Genomic DNA, 18794 nt, shown 5'->3' on the forward strand with positions numbered 1-18794 from the left:
CTATTTGCATCACATTATAGCCCTGCACCGCATTTCCTATTAGCATCCTTCAAAAAAAATTTTTTAACTATACAATGGGAGACAATGGACAAGGTTTTCCAATGTATATAGCAGGATACATCACAATCTATCATAGATGTACATTAGGAGCGTTTCCATCTCATACAAAAAATGTAGGCTGAAGATCCTCTTCCCCCTCAAAAATATGTAACTCTCTACCATAGAGGACACCCATAGGTGGAGGTCCTGTCCACAAAATGTAATATACGGTATATATATTGTATTGTTTTGGGTTTTTTTTAAGATACACAATATAATAACAGAGTCTTCAGAATTTGGGTCTGGTCTGGTAAATTAGGAACGCTTGGCAATAATGAAACTTGGTTATCTTGCAGGGATTAGTGTGCATAAGAAAGATATTATTTTCTCTGCTTCTTGATCACCTAAGTGCCTATGAAAGCCTTCCAGTCAGTCCTATTCTTCAATACTAATACTGTATCTGTGTGTAGTCTAGAGGAAGCAGAGGGGACTACTGGAGCATGGTAGGCATTATTGGCAGGCTTTGTTCAGTGTTACCCCAAATTAATAAGCATGACAAATATACATTTTATACATTATGTCTCTCTTAGTAATTATGCTGTGGACCTCATTAATGGAATTACTTTATGGTGTGGGTACATAGTTTACTTTTCCCAGTTTATGCTATAATTCTTCTTTTAACCAATGCATTTTTATTCCGGAATGTACCCTTTGTAGGTAGCACTACATGCATGCGGAGTGGCGACCGATATGGTGATAGAGCACTGCATCATTGCTAGAGCGGCATTCGTCATCTGCCCATGCTGCTATGGCTTTATCCAGAATACTGTCAAGACCACATTTCCACGAAGGTAAAATAAATTGATCTACTTTATTGTACATTATTTCAATAATTTCATGTATAATCTCAATAAAGACATTTAAAAAAAAATAGTGATTGTATGCTGCTGGTGTCCCATGTTTATGATCAGTTTTGTATCTCTCGACATTTTAGAACTATTATCAATTTTCGTTTTATTATTTATTATTATTTATTTTTAGAGCAACATTGATTTCATGGTGCCAAACATGAGAAAAGGTTACATTCAAAATACAAATATAAATTTCAGTGAACAACAATGAACTAACAATGACAGACTGGTACAGAATGGAGAGGGCACTTCCCTTACTGGCTTACTGTCTACAGGATAATGGGAAGGATAACATAGGTTAGGGGATTGAGGCAACTTTGATAGTGGTGAGGTGGGTTATTGCAGGCTGTAAGCTATCTTGAAAAGATGGTGTTTCAAGTCCCGTCTGAAAGTTCTGAGTGTGGCGGATACTTAATAGGATGTGTTGCGGCACAGAATTCCAGATCATGAGGGATACTCAGGAGAAGTCTTAAATATGATTGGGTGAGGAATGTTTGACTGTGAAGGAGAGAAGAAGGTCTTGGGAGGACCAGAGATTGCGTGTTGAAAGATATTGGGAGACAGATTATGGACGGCTTTGTAGGTTAGAGTTAGTAGTTTGAACTTGATACGTTGAGGAATTGGGAGCCAATAAAAGGATATGCAGAGGGGAGAAGCAGAGGAGTAACAAAAGAGAGGTGGATTACTTCGGCAGCAAAGTTAAGGACGGACTGGAGAGGTATGAGAGTGTAAGCAGGGAGGCCACAGAGGAGGATATTGCTGTAGTCGAGGCGGGAGATGATGAGGACATGCATTTAAGTAGACTCATGGTTGAGGAAAGGACTGATTCTGGAAATATTTTTAAGTTGGAGGTGGCAAGAGCTTGGATGTGCGGTTTAACGGACAGGGCAGAGTCAAGGGTCAATCCAAGGCAGCGGACTTCCAGTACTGCGGAAAGCGTGGTGTCATTAATAGTGATAGATCGAACTGCGGAGTTAGGTGAGATGGAGTGATGATGATGAGTTCAGTTTTGTCCACCCTAAGTTTTAGGAAGCGGGGGGAGAAGGCGGATATGGCTGATAGACCTTCTGGGATTCTGTACAGCAGATAAGTGATGTCTCGGCCAGAGAGAGAGATCTGAGTGTCATCAGCATAATGGAAGTCATGAGACTTTAAGAGTTGTCCCAGGCCAGAGGTATAGATTGAAAAGAGTAGGGGTCCCAGGATAGAACCTTTAGGGACAGCAACAGAGGGAGGGCAGGATGAGGAGGTTGTGTGGGAGACACTGTGCATTTAGAAAGGTATGAGGAGATACAGGATATTGTAAAGTCTTTGACACAAAGGAAAGCGAGGATTTGTAGTAGGGGGAGTGATTGACTGTCAAAAGCAGATGACAGTTCTAGAAGGAGGAGTACAGAGATTTGACTGCTAACTTTTCTCCTTCGTCTCATTGGGGGACACAGAGACTGTGGGTGTGTGCTTCTGCCGTCTGGAGGCTGACACTAAGCATACAAAAAAAGAGTTAGCTCCTCCTCCGCCGCATACACCCTCGCCCCCAGACCGGGCGTAACTCAGTTTTTTGCTTAGTGTCTGATGGAGGCACACGCAGTCTGGAGCTCCAGACTAGATTTTTTTTTTTTTTTTTTTTTTTTTTATGAAGATAAGACAGGGGAGACGGATCCTATAGAGAGGGTCCGATCTCCCCAAATCATCAACGGGCGACCACGTGTGAGTAACCCTCCACGTGTTTTCCTCTCCCGCACCGAGGGACACATCTGGGACTTTTCCCCAGACAACCATTTTTCTTTTTTATTTTGTAAAGAGGCGGCAACGCATCCTGATAAGAGGATTCGGTTTCCCCATAACCTCAACGGGCGAGCACGTGTGAGCGACCCTCCACGTTGTTCCTCTCCTTCAACGCGATTCATTGAGGCCCCTTCCACCCCTAGGTAGTGAGACCAGGGGTTGAGTTGGAGGCGCAGGTGAGCCGAGGGATCGAAGATTCGTCCCGATACCAGAAGACTCCCCCTCCCTGCCCGGGGATGGAGTTGAGAGCACCCCAAGAGAGCCCCCACGGCGGAAGGCCCTGCTCACCTTTGATAATGGGGAGGTCCGCCTCTCTCCCGGAGCGCACCGCAAGTTTTAGGAACCCGGTGCTGCCCCCGGCGAGTAACGCCGCACGCCCCGTGTACCGGAGTGCGGCCGGAAGCCCCGAGGAAGTCCGTGGGTACCGCGCGAGGCCCCGCCCGCCGACTTCCGGTGGTAGCCGGAAGACCCGCCCACTGACTTCCGGTACGGCTCAGCCCAGGGGGTGGAGAGCGGCGGGCGCACATAGTACCGGAGCGGAAACTCCCGCCCCCCCCCGCCCTCGCATTTCCGCGGTCGTTCAACAGGAGTGGAACGTTACCTGTGGGTGAGTGCAACCCCGTTTCGAGAGCCGCCCTGGTAGTCAAGGAAGGGGTTACCCTCCTCCTCCTTCTACCCTACCTTCAAGCTTGGGCAATATGTCTGGCAAAGGGAAAGCTCACTCTTTCCTATACGCTGTTTGCGTTTCCTGTGGGGTCAGGCTGCCAAGGGCGCAGGCGGGTAAATTTTGTGAAGCCTGCGAGTCGGAGCGCGCCCATGAGCCCCCCGCTGTTTCAGAGCCCAGGGGTCAGGACCCCCCGGAATGGGCGGTGTCTTTATCGCATTCTATGTTGTCCCTTACAAGGGCAATTGAATCCCTTCGAGGCCCGGGCAGGGACAAGGATGGTGGTCTGCCAGCGGAAGACAGCTCGTCCACGTCTCAGGACCCTCCGACCGTTAGAGGCCGCTCCAGTACCAGACAAGCTCATGGCAAAAGAGCTCGTTCCCCGTCGGCCGGGCCCTCCGGGGCTTCGGCGGCGGGTATTAGGGCATCTCGTTCCCCGTCGCTGAGCTCAGGGAGCGATCAGGATGAGGGCGAGGAGGAGGAGGCCTGGAATCTAGAAAGCCTGGGGTACCAAGACTCGGTGGACAGCCTCATTGAGGCAGTCAACCAGACATTAGAGATCGAGGACGATGTGTCCACGGCCTCAGGTCACAAGGTCTCCTTCAAGAAAACCAGGCGACCGCATAGAAGGTTTGCCACGCATCCGGAGTTCGAGGATCTAGTCCAGAAACATAGAGAACACCCGGATAAGCGTTTTGCAATGCAAAAAGCGCTGCAAGCAAAGTATCCGTTTCCTCCTGAGCTCCATAAAGGATGGGTGGAGTCGCCAGTAGTGGACCCACCGGTATCACGTTTAGCATCAAGATCGCTATTGTCGATACCCAGTGTTTCTTCCATCAAGGACCCAACTGATCGCCTCATAGAGGGGCTTGCCCGCTCGGTGTATGAGGCAGCAGGGTCGGCTCTGGCCCCCTCCTTTGCGGCAACTTGGGTGGCTAAGGCCATGGTTTCATGGGCGGACGCTCTGCATAAGGCCCTCCAAGACAGGGATCTGCCCGCGGAGGTCTTGGAGGTGGCAAATCAGATATCAGGAGCGAGTGATTATCTCATCAGCGCCTCACTGGACGCGGCCGAGTGTTCGGCTGTGGCAGCAGCAAATGCGATCGCCATTAGGCGAGCATTATGGCTGAGGTTGTGGAAAGCGGATTCTATCTCTAAAAAATCCTTAACCTCATTGCCTTTTCAGGGCAATCGGTTGTTCGGTGAGAAGCTTGATAAGCTTATCTCAGAAGCCACAGGGGGGAGAAGTAGTTTCCTCCCGCAGCAGAGGAGTTGCCCGGCATTCAGGCAAACGCAGAGGCGTTTTCGGCCCTTTCGTAGCCCCTGGGGGGGACTTCGGCCAGGGCATCCTCCTCCGCAAACGATGGCCAGAGTAGGGAAGGGCAAACCTCTTACAGGGCCAATCCGCTGGGTAGAGGCCGAGGCCGTTTGCCCAGAGCGAGGGGGGCCAGATCCCAAAAGCCTCCAGCAAAATGACTCAAGGCGCTTCGTACCTACGGACGACAGAGTGGGCGGACGCCTACTAGGGTTCAGCCACGTTTGGGTCGCAGTGGCACGCGACGCTTGGGTGGCGGAATTGATATCGTCCGGGTACAAGATAGAGTTTGTCGGACTCCCGCCACAGCGATTCTTCCGTTCCCGACTTTCCGGGACAGAATCGCAGGCGGAAGATTTGTTACAGGCTATAATGACGCTACAGCGCAAAGGGGTCATTGTCCCAGTGCCGCAAGGCGAAGAGACGCAAGGTTTTTACTCCAACCTGTTTTCGGTCCCCAAAAAAGACGGGACTGTGAGGCCAGTACTGGATCTAAAGATCCTGAACAAATTCATCAGGGTCAGGCGGTTCCGGATGGAGTCCCTCCGCTCGGTCATTGCAGCCATGGATCCAGGGGAATTCCTGGCCTCGATCGATGTGCAGGATGCATATCTACACATTCCGATATTTCCTCCACACCAGAGGTTCCTGCGTTTTGCGATCGGAGGGCGACATTTCCAATTTGTGGCTCTGCCCTTCGGTTTGGCCACTGCCCCCAGAGTCTTTACAAAGATAATGGCGGTGGTTATGGCCATCCTGCATGCACGGGGCATAACGGTACTACCGTACCTGGACGACCTTTTGGTAAAGGGGCCGTCGTTTCAGGCGTGCCAGGGGAATGTCAGTATCACACTGGATACCCTGGCCCGTCTAGGCTGGTTGATCAATCGAAACAAGTCGTCCTTGGTTCCAGCCCAGAGAATCGTATTCCTAGGCATGGTTTTCGACACCTCCCGGGGGCTGGTGATCCTCCCTCAGGACAAGGCGCGAAGGATCAAGCAGGGGGTACGGAACCTTCTACAGCCGGGCACCAGATCCATCCGGTACGGCATGAGTGTGTTGGGCAGAATGGTGGCGGCGATGGAGGCAATCCCGTTTGCCCAGTTCCATCTCCGTCCGCTTCAGCATGCGCTCTTGTCAGCATGGGACCGGAGGCTGCTGTCTCTCAGTCATCGGTGCAAGTTGTGTCCGCCGGTCCGGCGATCACTCCGATGGTGGACTCGCGACTCGTCTCTGGTCCAGGGGAAACCTTTTCCCCCGGAACAGTGGTTGGTGGTGACGACCCATGCAAGCCTGCATGGTTGGGGAGCAGTTTTCCAGAGTCACACAGCCCAGGGGCGGTGGTCCATTCGGGAGGTAATTCTCCCGATCAACATTCTGGAGATACGGGCAATACGATTGGCCCTGCAACATTTTCAGCGTTTGCTGAGACACCGGCCGGTGCGCATTCAGTCGGACAATGCTACAGCAGTAGCATATGTCAACCATCAAGGGGGCACGCGCAGCCAGGCAGCCATGCGCGAGGTTGGGCTGGTACTGCGTTGGGCAGAGAAGAACCACGTGGTAATTTCAGCGGTGCACATTCCGGGAGTCGAAAACTGGGCGGCAGATTTTCTCAGCCGACAGGGGGTCGCGGCAGGGGAATGGTCCCTGCACCCCGAGGTCTTTCAACAGATCTGCCAACGGTGGGGGACACCAGACGTGGACCTTATGGCATCCAGAGAGAACGCCAAAGTACAAAGGTTTGTCGCTCGATCCCTCGACCCGCAGGCAATCGCAGCAGACGCTCTGGTGCTTCCGTGGAGCCAGTTTCGTCTCCCGTACTTGTTTCCCCCGCTGCCTCTGCTTCCAAGAGTCATCAGAAAAATAAGGAGAGAGAAGGTTCCAGCAATTCTGATGGCCCCAGACTGGCCCCGGCGGGACTGGTATGCAGATCTGGTTCAACTAGTGGTGGACGTACCTTGGCGTCTCCCAGATCGGCCGGACTTACTGTCCCAGGGGCCGATCTGCCATCCGAACTTAGGGGCCCTGTGTTTGACGGTGTGGCCATTGAATCTTGGCTGTTAACACAGGCAGGATTCAGGCGCGATGTGGCGGCCACGATGGTGAGTGCCCGAAAGCCTTCCTCGGCGAGAGTATATCACCGGACTTGGGAAGTTTTTTTCCGTTGGTGTAGGGATCGCGGAGTGGCTCCTCTGGTTTTTTCGATCCCCAATGTACTGGCTTTTCTGCAGGCAGGGCTGGACGCGGGATTGGCTCCGAGTTCGCTCAGAACGCAAATCTCGGCCCTGTCGGTGCTTTTCCAACGAAAAGTCGCTTCCGTCTGGCAGGTTAGGACGTTTATGCAGGGGGTCGCACATTTAGTACCCCCCTATAAGGCGCCGACGGAATCATGGGACCTGAACTTGGTGCTCAGGGCCCTTCAGGAGGCTCCTTTCGAACCATTGCAAGAAGTCTCCTTACCTTACCTGTCCAGAAAGGTCGTTTTTCTGGTAGCTATAACGTCTATTAGGCGGGTTTCGGAATTGGCGGCCTTATCTTGTAAACCGCCGTTCCTGACCTTTTATAAAGATAAGGTAGTTTTAAGGCCAGCTCCTCCCTTCTTGCCGAAGGTTGTGTCTGCATTCCATATCAACGAAGACATTGTCTTACCCTCGTTTTGCCCGGCACCGGTGCACAGGGTAGAAAAGGCATTGCACACCCTGGATCTGGTAAGAGCCCTTAGGAGGTATGTGACAAGGACAGCGCCATTCCGCCAGACAGACTCTCTATTCGTGATTCCAGAAGGGCGGCGGAAGGGGCTCGCTGCGTCCAGAGCGACTTTGGCCAGATGGGTTCGCCTGACGGTCCAAGAATCTTATCAAATCAGTGGCACGCCGGTTCCGGCAGAGATCAAGGCACACTCGGCTCGAGCAGTGGGTGCCTCATGGGCACTGCGACACCAGGCTTCAGCGGAGCAGGTGTGCAAAGCAGCTACCTGGTCCAGTTTGCATACGTTTGTCAAACATTATAACGTACATACCCAGGCATCCTCGGATGCAAGCCTGGGAAGAAAGATTCTCCAGGCAGCAGTTGCGCACCTCTAATCAGGGGCGCAAATTAGCATGGATTGGGTGAGCTAAGATCCCGCCCAGAGGACTGCTTTAGAACGTCCCACAGTCTCTGTGTCCCCCAATGAGACGAAGGAGAAACATGGATTTTTGTGAGTACTCACCGTAAAATCCTTTTCTCCAAGACGCTCATTGGGGGACACAGCACCCACCCTATTAGCCAGTTGGCATTTACTTATTTTGAGTTATACAAATCCTTGTGTAAGGATTAGGGTGGCCCCTTTTTCAGACGTATAATTTCTTGCCTGAGTTTAAGGCGCGTTCTCCTACTGCTTATGCACTAAACTGAGTTACGCCCGGTCTGGGGGCGAGGGTGTATGCGGCGGAGGAGGAGCTAACTCTTTTTTTGTATACTTAGTGTCAGCCTCCAGACGGCAGAAGCACACACCCACAGTCTCTGTGTCCCCCAATGAGCGTCTCGGAGAAAAGGATTTTACGGTGAGTACTCACAAAAATCCATGTTTTCAATAAGTAAGTAGTTAGTCATTTTGTTCAGGGCAGTTTTGGTGGAATGTAGGTTGTCAAACAGTGAGCTAAAAGAGAGGTGGGAAGAAAGTTCAACATGGACATGCTGTTCAAGGTGATCAGGAGCAGCGTTATAGGACAATATAGCAAAAAAAGAAGAAAAAATATTCAGCCTACCGTACATCAGTGTCCATATAGTCCATAAGCGTCCTGATGCCAGATGTCCAGTGCGGTTCAACTGGCGCTATAAATCCAAAGGAAAAAAGAGGGGGTCTCCAGCACCAAAATTAGTGAAAAAAGATAAAACTCACATTTATTAGGAAGGTTTTAAAATCATATTAATAAGCCACCATGACAGGCAAGGCATGTCATGGTGGCTTATTACATGTATTCATTTATTTAAGCTTCCTAGTTTTGATAAGATATACCTATGACTAAGGACATGTAATATCTGTCTGAAACGCATAAGTAGCCTTGCCTGTCATGGTGGCTTATTAATATGATTTTAAAACCTTCCTAATAAATGTGAGTTTTATCTTTTTTCACTAATTTTGGTGCTGGAGACCCCCTCTTTTTTCCTTTGGATTTGGTTATAGGACAATAGCAGAACATCTGCCGGGTCAAAGGATAGTTTCTTTCTGAGCTGAATGAAAGTCCAATAGTTAAGATGCCATATTTTGTTGCACCCAGTTACCCTGATCTCTTACAGGGAACCTGTCACCAGGTTTTCCCAATGTAAAATATGGCCACCACCTTTAAGGTCTCTTGTACAGCATTTTTGTATGTTGTAAGTATGTCCACAAACTCCTCTGCATAACACAAAAATTACCTTTTATTATACTCACAGATGGTGCGGTCCGGCCCTATGGGCGTCACTTGTTTTGATCCTGTGCCTTCACTCTTTCTACAACCACCTTCCTCTTGCCTTGCGTTATGTGGATGATTATAAGTTTTTCGTCATCCACACAGTGTCCTCCAATTGCATTTCTGCACAGGCGCTTTTCTCTGTCCTGCCGAGGGCAGAACAAATAACTTGTGCACATGCGCTGGCTTTACTTCCGGGTTATTGGTTCTCTTTGGTCTTTCCTGGTGCATGCACACTACACTACTTTGCTGAGGGCAGGACACAGAAGTGCGCCTGCACATATGCACAATTATGGGACACTGTGTGACGTAAGACGCGTCTGCCACATGAAGCAAGGCAGGAGCACAGTGATTATAGTAAGAGAGGAGGTGCCAAAGCAAGATCAGTGACATCCATCAAACCGGACTTTTTAGCGCTATATAAAGGGGATTGGGGACATACATGCTGCTTAATAGAATGATGTAAAACAGGCCTTAAAGATGGTGGCTGTACTTTATAAACATGGTGACAGGTTCCCTTTTAAAATAATTTACATACTGGTTGCAATGACTCATTACAGAGTTACCTCTTCCATTAACATGTAGGAATCTTTATCCTATCATTACAATAGATGTAATAACTGATCAAGCAACCATCAATTCTTCTTATGTTTATTGCAGTTGCCGCTTCCAGAGTGTACTGTCTTACAAGGTATTTTCCTCTTTATCTCATTATATGCGTCAGTTTGTATACAGCTGCTTTTGAATTGCAGAGGGTCTTATGAATGGAGTTTTATGCTGTAAACTGATGCTGCCCAGGGACAGCAATGAAGACAGAGTTCAATTTGCTTCCAATAACGCCATCTCCCCATGTCAGTTGTGAGGCTTGAGGAGAGTATTTAATTTGCTCCATGGAAATCTATGGAGAATAAAGAGATCCCCATTTATTTCTCTATGCTCAGGTCTACATTTGTGGTTGGGTTCCTAGTTTACACATTAGTTAAAGAGGACTGGGATAAATAAGTAGGTCAAAGAGAAAAGTTAAAAAAAAAGATCCTTCTAGCATTTTTTTACCATCAGGTAAGCACTGACAAAAATACCAAAATCAATACAGGCCTAAATACTGAGAAATATAGTATTTATTTCCATCCTCAGATCTATATTTCAATGATTAAGGTCAGAGATCTGATTTAGTTGATTGAATGATTTAGTTAATAATGTATCTCCTAATCAAGTCTCTATTACAGGACTGCAGCTTTATAAACAGAAGTCCTCCCTGGACATATCATTATTGGAACAATATAGACTCAAAGCAGACTTCTTGTTAATCCCTTTAAGTAGTGTGGGAGGTTTCATTTTTTTGTAGGGTCACCGACCTCCTGGCTAATTAATTCTCAGACAGGAGCTCTTTAGTCAGCTTAAGCTATGTTGTTATTGTCTTAGTAAGTCAGCTAGGTCGGTATTCTCACAGTGCTCTCATATGTTCTGCATCTGAAACTTCTATGTAACCAAGTATTTACAGCCTAAACCCAGGCAATACTGCAGCTGTAGTGCAGAAGCTAGAGGAACTCCAAACATACAGCGTGGTACTTCTAAACCTGCAATGGTGGGAGAAGAAATAATTAAAAGAACCTAAAGCTTCATGGTTACTTCTGGTTGCCCAACCTCAGTGTTTTGTTTTTTGTGGGCAGGGCCGGTTTTAGGCAAAGTGGGGCCCTAGGCAAAGATTAAAATGGGGCCCCAAAAGCTAACATATTGCACATCACACAGAAGCTTTTCAGTTGTATTTACATGCGCTGAGTTCAGGCCGCTAAATGAGTATGAGCGACAATATTGAAGTCGTTCAGCACTTGTTTCCAGGCCTCTTTCCACCATCTGAAAAAGAATGATGGGGACAGAACAATCACTAATGGATCACTAACAGATCACCATACAGTATCATGTTATCAGCAGCACATCTACAGTGTACACCCCATGGTCCTCCATATAATATAATGTGCCTCATAGTCCTCCATATAGTATAATACTCTCCTCAGTCCTCCATATTGTATAATACACTCCCTATAGTCCTCCATATATTAAAATATACTGTTCAGTCCTCCATATAGTATAATACTCTCCTCATAGTGCTCCATATAGTATAATGCACCGCCATAGTCATCCATGTAGTACATTTCACTTCCCATAGTATAATGCACACCATAGTTCTTCATATAATGTATTCCCCATAGTCCTCGATACAGTATAATGCAGCCCACATATGGCATAATGCAGCAACCCTACAGAGTATAATGCAGCCCCACCTTACAATATAATGTAACCCCCATAGAATATAATGCAGCCCCCCTCTTATAGTATAATGCAGCCACCCCTTAGAGCATAATGCACCTACCCCTCAGAGTATAATGCAGCCACTCCACAGAATATAATGTAACCCCCCCATAGAATATAATGCTGGCCCTCCATAGAATATATGGCAACCCTCTCATAGAGTATAATGCAGCCCCTTATATAGTACTAGCTGAAGAGCCCACCGCTGCCCAGGCATAGTTAACTAACTGTGGTTAGTTATAGCAAATTATAATTATCCTCCATCCCATATTCCCATGCCCATATACCCATCATACATATCCACTATCCCATAGGCCCGTGCCCATATACCCATCATAAATATCCTCCATCCCATAGTCGAGTGCCCATATACCCATCACACATCCTCCATCCCATAGTCCCATGCCTATGTACCCATCACACATCCTACATCCCATAGTCCCATGCCCATATACCCATCATACATATTCGCCATCCCATAGTCCCGTGCCCATATACCCATCATACATATCCTCCATCCCATAGTCCTGTGCCCATACACCATCACACATCCTCCATCCCATAGTCCAGTGCCCATATACCCATCACACATCCTCCATCCCATAGTCAACCATTATGACATCATAATGAGCGGCGGGGCTTACAACCTATGATGACATCAGCGTCGCCATGGCAACCATTATGACATCATAATGAGGGGCGGGGCTTGACACACACACACACTTTTTCCCCAGTATGTATGTAGGGGCAAAATTGTTTGGTGAATTGGAACGCGCGGGGTTAAAATTTTGCCTCACAACATAGCCTATGACGCTCTCGGGGTCCAGACGTGTGACTGTGCCAAATTTTGTGGCTGTAGCTGCGACGGTGCGGATGCCAATCCCGGACATACATACACACACTTGAGCTTTATATATAAGATAATGTAGCCCCTCCATAGAATACAATATAGCCCTTCTCATATTGTATAATTCAGCCCCCATACAATATAATAAAGCCCCCATACAATATAATCTAGCCCCCACAGATTATAATGCAGCCCCCCCATAGAATACAATGTAGCCTCCTCATATAGTATAATGTAGCCCCCTCATAGAGTATGGTGCAATCACCCCCCATAGAATATAAAAAATATAATACAGCCCCCCATAGAATATAATGTAGCCCCAAATAGAATAAAATACAGCCCACTTCCCCATAAAATATAATGTAACCCCTCATATTATATAACATAGCCTCCCCCATAGATTATAATGTAAAATGTACCCCCCTTGGAATATAACACAGCCGCTTAGTATATAGCCCAGAACCACATGGTATATAGCCCAGCCCCACACGGTATATAGCACAGCAGCCCACGGTATATAGCACAGCACCACCATGGTATATAGCACAGCCCACCATGGTATATAGCCCAGCATTGTATATAGCCCAGCACCACAAGGTAAATAGCCCAACATGGTACCACATGGTATATAGCCCAGCATAGTATATAGCCCATCATGCTATATAGTCCAGCACAGTATACAGCCCAGCATAGTTTACAGCCCAGCATAGTATACAGCCCAGCATAGTATATAGCCCAGCACAGTATACAGCCCAGCATAGTATATAACCGAGCATAGTATATAGCCGAGCATAGTATATAGCCCAGCACAGTATACAATTCACTAATTATCCCCAAAAGAAGCGAACCAACACACCATATATATAAAAAATATTATTTTATTGAATATCAAAAATATTCCAATTTTAATAAAAATTACAGACTACATAATACCTTACTCATAACATACCCCAACGGGGAAAAATGCACAGACCATGAACACGGATAAATAATCCTTCTGTTAATAATCATAATATTCCTGTACAATTCATGGAATAAGGCAACAAGACCAATATTATAATAATCCTAAATAGGAATCAATCTAACCTTGCCGTTATAAGACGCCACTAAGTTTTATAGTATGCAATCATAAGTCTCACTCTAAATATAAAAATTCAGGGTAATAAGAAATCCTATGAGGTTATAGAGATACGACATAATACCAGCACCATATAAAGCCTTCATATCGACAAAATCGGGGAGGATTAATCTAACCCCGCTGTGAAAAGCACCGATACAACCTGAGCTAAAATAAACTTAGGACACATAAAATGACAAGGTAGAAGAGCTATCAAACTGATAATTACCTTAGACCGGATTATGCAGGTGTAAATAATCCTGTGCACAGATCCCCGCGCCCCGACGCGCGTTTCGCCCTCTAGCTTCTTCCGGGAGCGTACCAAATCTAGATTAGGGGCTTCTCTTTATATCCACAGACGGCCAATCAATAAGCTGAATCCCTCATCATGTGACCCCATACTTCCGGGAGTGCGCAGTGTAGTGTCCGACGTGATAAAATAATCTAAGTGCACAGAAGACATTACGGCGCATGCACCAGTCCGACACACTCCGGCACGATAAACCTACTTCCTGAACATGCGCTGAATGACCCACACGTGCATCCATGTGGATCATTGTGGCAGCGCTGCAAGAAGTACACGGAGTGCCGACCATGCATGCGCACTATCTTCTAAAAGTGACTACCCAAAAAAGGGGGGACATAAATTATTATAACAATATACATTACCATATACCAATAATAAAAATTCCATTTTTATATATTCAAATAATAGTGCTTATAATAAATAATTACTTTAAAGTAATAAGTGCATGTGCCAAAAGTAACAAATAACTCTATTATTATTAGTGAAATACCTATTAATACATACTAATTAATTCCAATCAAAAGTATTATTAAAAAAATTTATAAAAATAAGTGATAAATTTAATAGTGCCTATAAATATATGGCCGATAACAAAACAACATATATTTTAAAAATACAAGTCCATAGATTACAATCCATACATAATATAATACATATAATTCAAATAATTCAAATATGCATCTATCATTCTATCATACATATAACCTCGATAGCTTTATTATCAATATTAAGACACTTATTCTTTATTATTAAATTCTTGATCTTTAATTCATTCTTGATAAGAACTTCTGAAGACACAGCTACTCCAAACAACCACATCAGAGAGCAGCAAAAGAATGGCTCGATATCCATACACTGGAACAATGAGAATGAACAATTTTAATAATAAAATAAAATAAAATAAAAAGAACCCCACCCCTAAAAAGGAAAACCTCTCAGTAGACACGCTAACCAAATGGAAGTACCCCAAGCTTATTGAAAAAGAACACTCAATGAACATGTTAAATTTAAAGAAATGCCCCGAAACCAAAGGATTCATTAAGTCCATCCGGGCTCAAACTGCCCAGACGGTAGATCCATCTACTTTCAATTTGCAATAGAGTTTTAGTAAGATCACCCCCTCTGACCCCCAAAACTACTTGATCTATGGCCTGTATCTTCAGGCCTTTTGCATTGCATTCATGTGACATTTTGAAATGTCTTTGAAGGGGTTTAAGAGAGGTAAAGTCCTCATTGTTTCTAGCTTTTTCAATGTCTCTAACATGTTCCCTAGTTCTTACCTTGAGCTCCCTTGTGGTCATTCCTATGTAGATTTTTCCACAAGGGCATTTGGCATGATAGATGACTCCAGAAGAATTACAACTCAGGTGTTTTCTTATATCGAAAGTGCGTGATCCATCATGATTAGAAAAAGAGACCGATTTTACATGATTCCGACATCCCTTACACAAGCCGCAGGGAAAGAAGCCAGGCGTCCCAGACTTGGATTTTTCTTTTCTCGGTTCGAAGTGGCTGTGGACTAAAGTGTCTCTCAAATTTGCCGATCTCTTGGCTACAAAGGAAGGTTGAGCCGGAAGAATCTTGCGTAACACAGGGTCCACCATTAAAACACCCCAATGATTTCGCACAATACCTCTTAGATCGTCCCATTTGTTGCTAAAAGTGCTGATAAACCGAATTTGATTGCTCTGTTCTCCTTTATTTCTAGAAGAGGTTCCATATAAAAGATTATTTCTTGTAGTTTTAGTTGCTCTCAAATAGCCTCTCTTTATCATCTTTTTACTATATCCCCTATCCAGGAATCTTCTTGTTAGGTCCACAGCTTGTCGTTCAAAACTCTCCTCCTTTGAACAAATTCTTCTCGCACGTAAAAATTGACCTATTGGAATGCCCCGAATAGTGGAACCTGGATGTGCTGAATCTGCAACCAAAAAAGAATTAGTTGAGGTGCTTTTACGAAAAATATCCGTATTCAAAAAGCCCTTAGAATCCACTGTCACTTTAATATCCAAAAAATCGATTTCTCTACCAAAACGAAAAGTCAGCTTAATGTTTTTATTGTTGTTATTTAGATGTTCCATGAGTTGATGCAGTTCTTGTACGGGGCCATCCCATATGAATAGAATATCATCGATGTATCTCATCCAGTTGTGAACATGGTTCAACTCCTGGATGAGATCACCTTGAAACATCTCTCGTTCCCATGCCCCTAAAAATAAGTTCGCATAAGAGGGGGCACAACAGGCCCCCATTGCTGTTCCTTGCAATTGCAAATACATCCTCTTGTTAAAAATAAACACATTGTGCGTGAGGATGTATTCTAACAAGGTCATAATCAACTCAACCAATGATGTTTCCAGCGGACTGGAATCCAGAAAAAACCTGACCGCAGCCAAGCCATCCTGATGCCGTATTGAAGTGTACAGGGACTCCACGTCGGCAGTTACAATGACCATGTCCTCATCTAATGACAATTGGTCCAACCTTTGTAAAGCCGACGTGGTGTCCTTAATATACGATGGTAGATCACATACCAAGGGTTTCAAAAAATGATCCACAATTAATCCAATAAGCTCACATGGTCCATCATTACCTGCCACTATCGGGCGGCCAGGGGGATCCACAATACTTTTATGTATCTTCGGTATTAGGTAAAATGTTGGTAACTTAGGATGACTATTCCGAATCCGATCCAATAACTTCTTGGCAATTATACCCTGTGCCAAAGCCTTATCCAAGATATCTATTAAAAGGTTCTGGAAAGAGGATAGGGGGTTGAAAGTTAATCTCTGGTAACAACTGGTGTCATTCAAAAGTTTATTGGCCTGTCTCTCATATAGATTTATTGGCCAAATAACCAGATTTCCCCCTTTATCCGCCGGCTTAAAAACTACATCATCCCAAGATTTGAAATCTTGGGATGATGTAGTTTTTAAGCCGGCGGATAAAGGGGGAAATCTGGTTATTTGGCCAATAAATCTATATGAGAGACAGGCCAATAAACTTTTGAATGACACCAGTTGTTACCAGAGATTAACTTTCAACCCCCTATCCTCTTTCCAGAACCTTTTAATAGATATCTTGGATAAGGCTTTGGCACAGGGTATAATTGCCAAGAAGTTATTGGATCGGATTCGGAATAGTCATCCTAAGTTACCAACATTTTACCTAATACCGAAGATACATAAAAGTATTGTGGATCCCCCTGGCCGCCCGATAGTGGCAGGTAATGATGGACCATGTGAGCTTATTGGATTAATTGTGGATCATTTTTTGAAACCCTTGGTATGTGATCTACCATCGTATATTAAGGACACCACGTCGGCTTTACAAAGGTTGGACCAATTGTCATTAGATGAGGACATGGTCATTGTAACTGCCGACGTGGAGTCCCTGTACACTTCAATACGGCATCAGGATGGCTTGGCTGCGGTCAGGTTTTTTCTGGATTCCAGTCCGCTGGAAACATCATTGGTTGAGTTGATTATGACCTTGTTAGAATACATCCTCACGCACAATGTGTTTATTTTTAACAAGAGGATGTATTTGCAATTGCAAGGAACAGCAATGGGGGCCTGTTGTGCCCCCTCTTATGCGAACTTATTTTTAGGGGCATGGGAACGAGAGATGTTTCAAGGTGATCTCATCCAGGAGTTGAACCATGTTCACAACTGGATGAGATACATCGATGATATTCTATTCATATGGGATGGCCCCGTACAAGAACTGCATCAACTCATGGAACATCTAAATAACAACAATAAAAACATTAAGCTGACTTTTCGTTTTGGTAGAGAAATCGATTTTTTGGATATTAAAGTGACAGTGGATTCTAAGGGCTTTTTGAATACGGATATTTTTCGTAAAAGCACCTCAACTAATTCTTTTTTGGTTGCAGATTCAGCACATCTAGGTTCCACTATTCGGGGCATTCCAATAGGTCAATTTTTACGTGCGAGAAGAATTTGTTCAAAGGAGGAGAGTTTTGAACGACAAGCTGTGGACCTAACAAGAAGATTCCTGGATAGGGGATATAGTAAAAAGATGATAAAGAGAGGCTATTTGAGAGCAACTAAAACTACAAGAAATAATCTTTTATATGGAACCTCTTCTAGAAATAAAGGAGAACAGAGCAATCAAATTCGGTTTATCAGCACTTTTAGCAACAAATGGGACGATCTAAGAGGTATTGTGCGAAATCATTGGGGTGTTTTAATGGTGGACCCTGTGTTACGCAAGATTCTTCCGGCTCAACCTTCCTTTGTAGCCAAGAGATCGGCAAATTTGAGAGACACTTTAGTCCACAGCCACTTCGAACCGAGAAAAGAAAAATCCAAGTCTGGGACGCCTGGCTTCTTTCCCTGCGGCTTGTGTAAGGGATGTCGGAATCATGTAAAATCGGTCTCTTTTTCTAATCATGATGGATCACGCACTTTCGATATAAGAAAACACCTGAGTTGTAATTCTTCTGGAGTCATCTATCATGCCAAATGCCCTTGTGGAAAAATCTACATAGGAATGACCACAAGGGAGCTCAAGGTAAGAACTAGGGAACATGTTAGAGACATTGAAAAAGCTAGAAACAATGAGGACTTTACCTCTCTTAAACCCCTTCAAAGACATTTCAAAATGTCACATGAATGCAATGCAAAAGGCCTGAAGATACAGGCCATAGATCAAGTAGTTTTGGGGGTCAGAGGGGGTGATCTTACTAAAACTCTATTGCAAATTGAAAGTAGATGGATCTACCGTCTGGGCAGTTTGAGCCCGGATGGACTTAATGAATCCTTTGGTTTCGGGGAATTTCTTTAAATTTAACATGTTCATTGAGTGTTCTTTTTCAATAAGCTTGGGGTACTTCCATTTGGTTAGCGTGTCTACTGAGAGGTTTTCCTTTTTAGGGGTGGGGTTCTTTTTATTTTATTTTATTTTATTATTAAAATTGTTCATTCTCATTGTTCCAGTGTATGGATATCGAGCCATTCTTTTGCTGCTCTCTGATGTGGTTGTTTGGAGTAGCTGTGTCTTCAGAAGTTCTTATCAAGAATGAATTAAAGATC

The 18794-nt window shown here is 45.1% G+C and overlaps 1 protein-coding gene across 6 annotated transcripts in view; it reads left to right on the forward strand.

Annotated features, from left to right (window-relative positions):
* GSTCD (glutathione S-transferase C-terminal domain containing) overlaps positions 1-18794 on the forward strand; it is a 196373-nt gene that overhangs the window by 167155 nt on the left and 10424 nt on the right. For all 6 annotated transcript variants that reach the window (XM_073571819.1, XM_073571814.1, XM_073571815.1 and 3 more), the window contains 2 exons: positions 757-890; positions 9814-9844. In XM_073571819.1, coding sequence (XP_073427920.1) covers positions 757-890; positions 9814-9844 — 165 coding nt within the window. The remainder of the gene's footprint in view (positions 1-756; positions 891-9813; positions 9845-18794) is intronic.

The sequence above is a fragment of the Dendrobates tinctorius genome, unplaced genomic scaffold, assembly GCF_039654945.1.
Source record: "Dendrobates tinctorius isolate UK_male_01 unplaced genomic scaffold, ASM3965494v1 ptg000030l, whole genome shotgun sequence".
Classification (NCBI taxonomy): domain Eukaryota; kingdom Metazoa; phylum Chordata; class Amphibia; order Anura; family Dendrobatidae; genus Dendrobates; species Dendrobates tinctorius.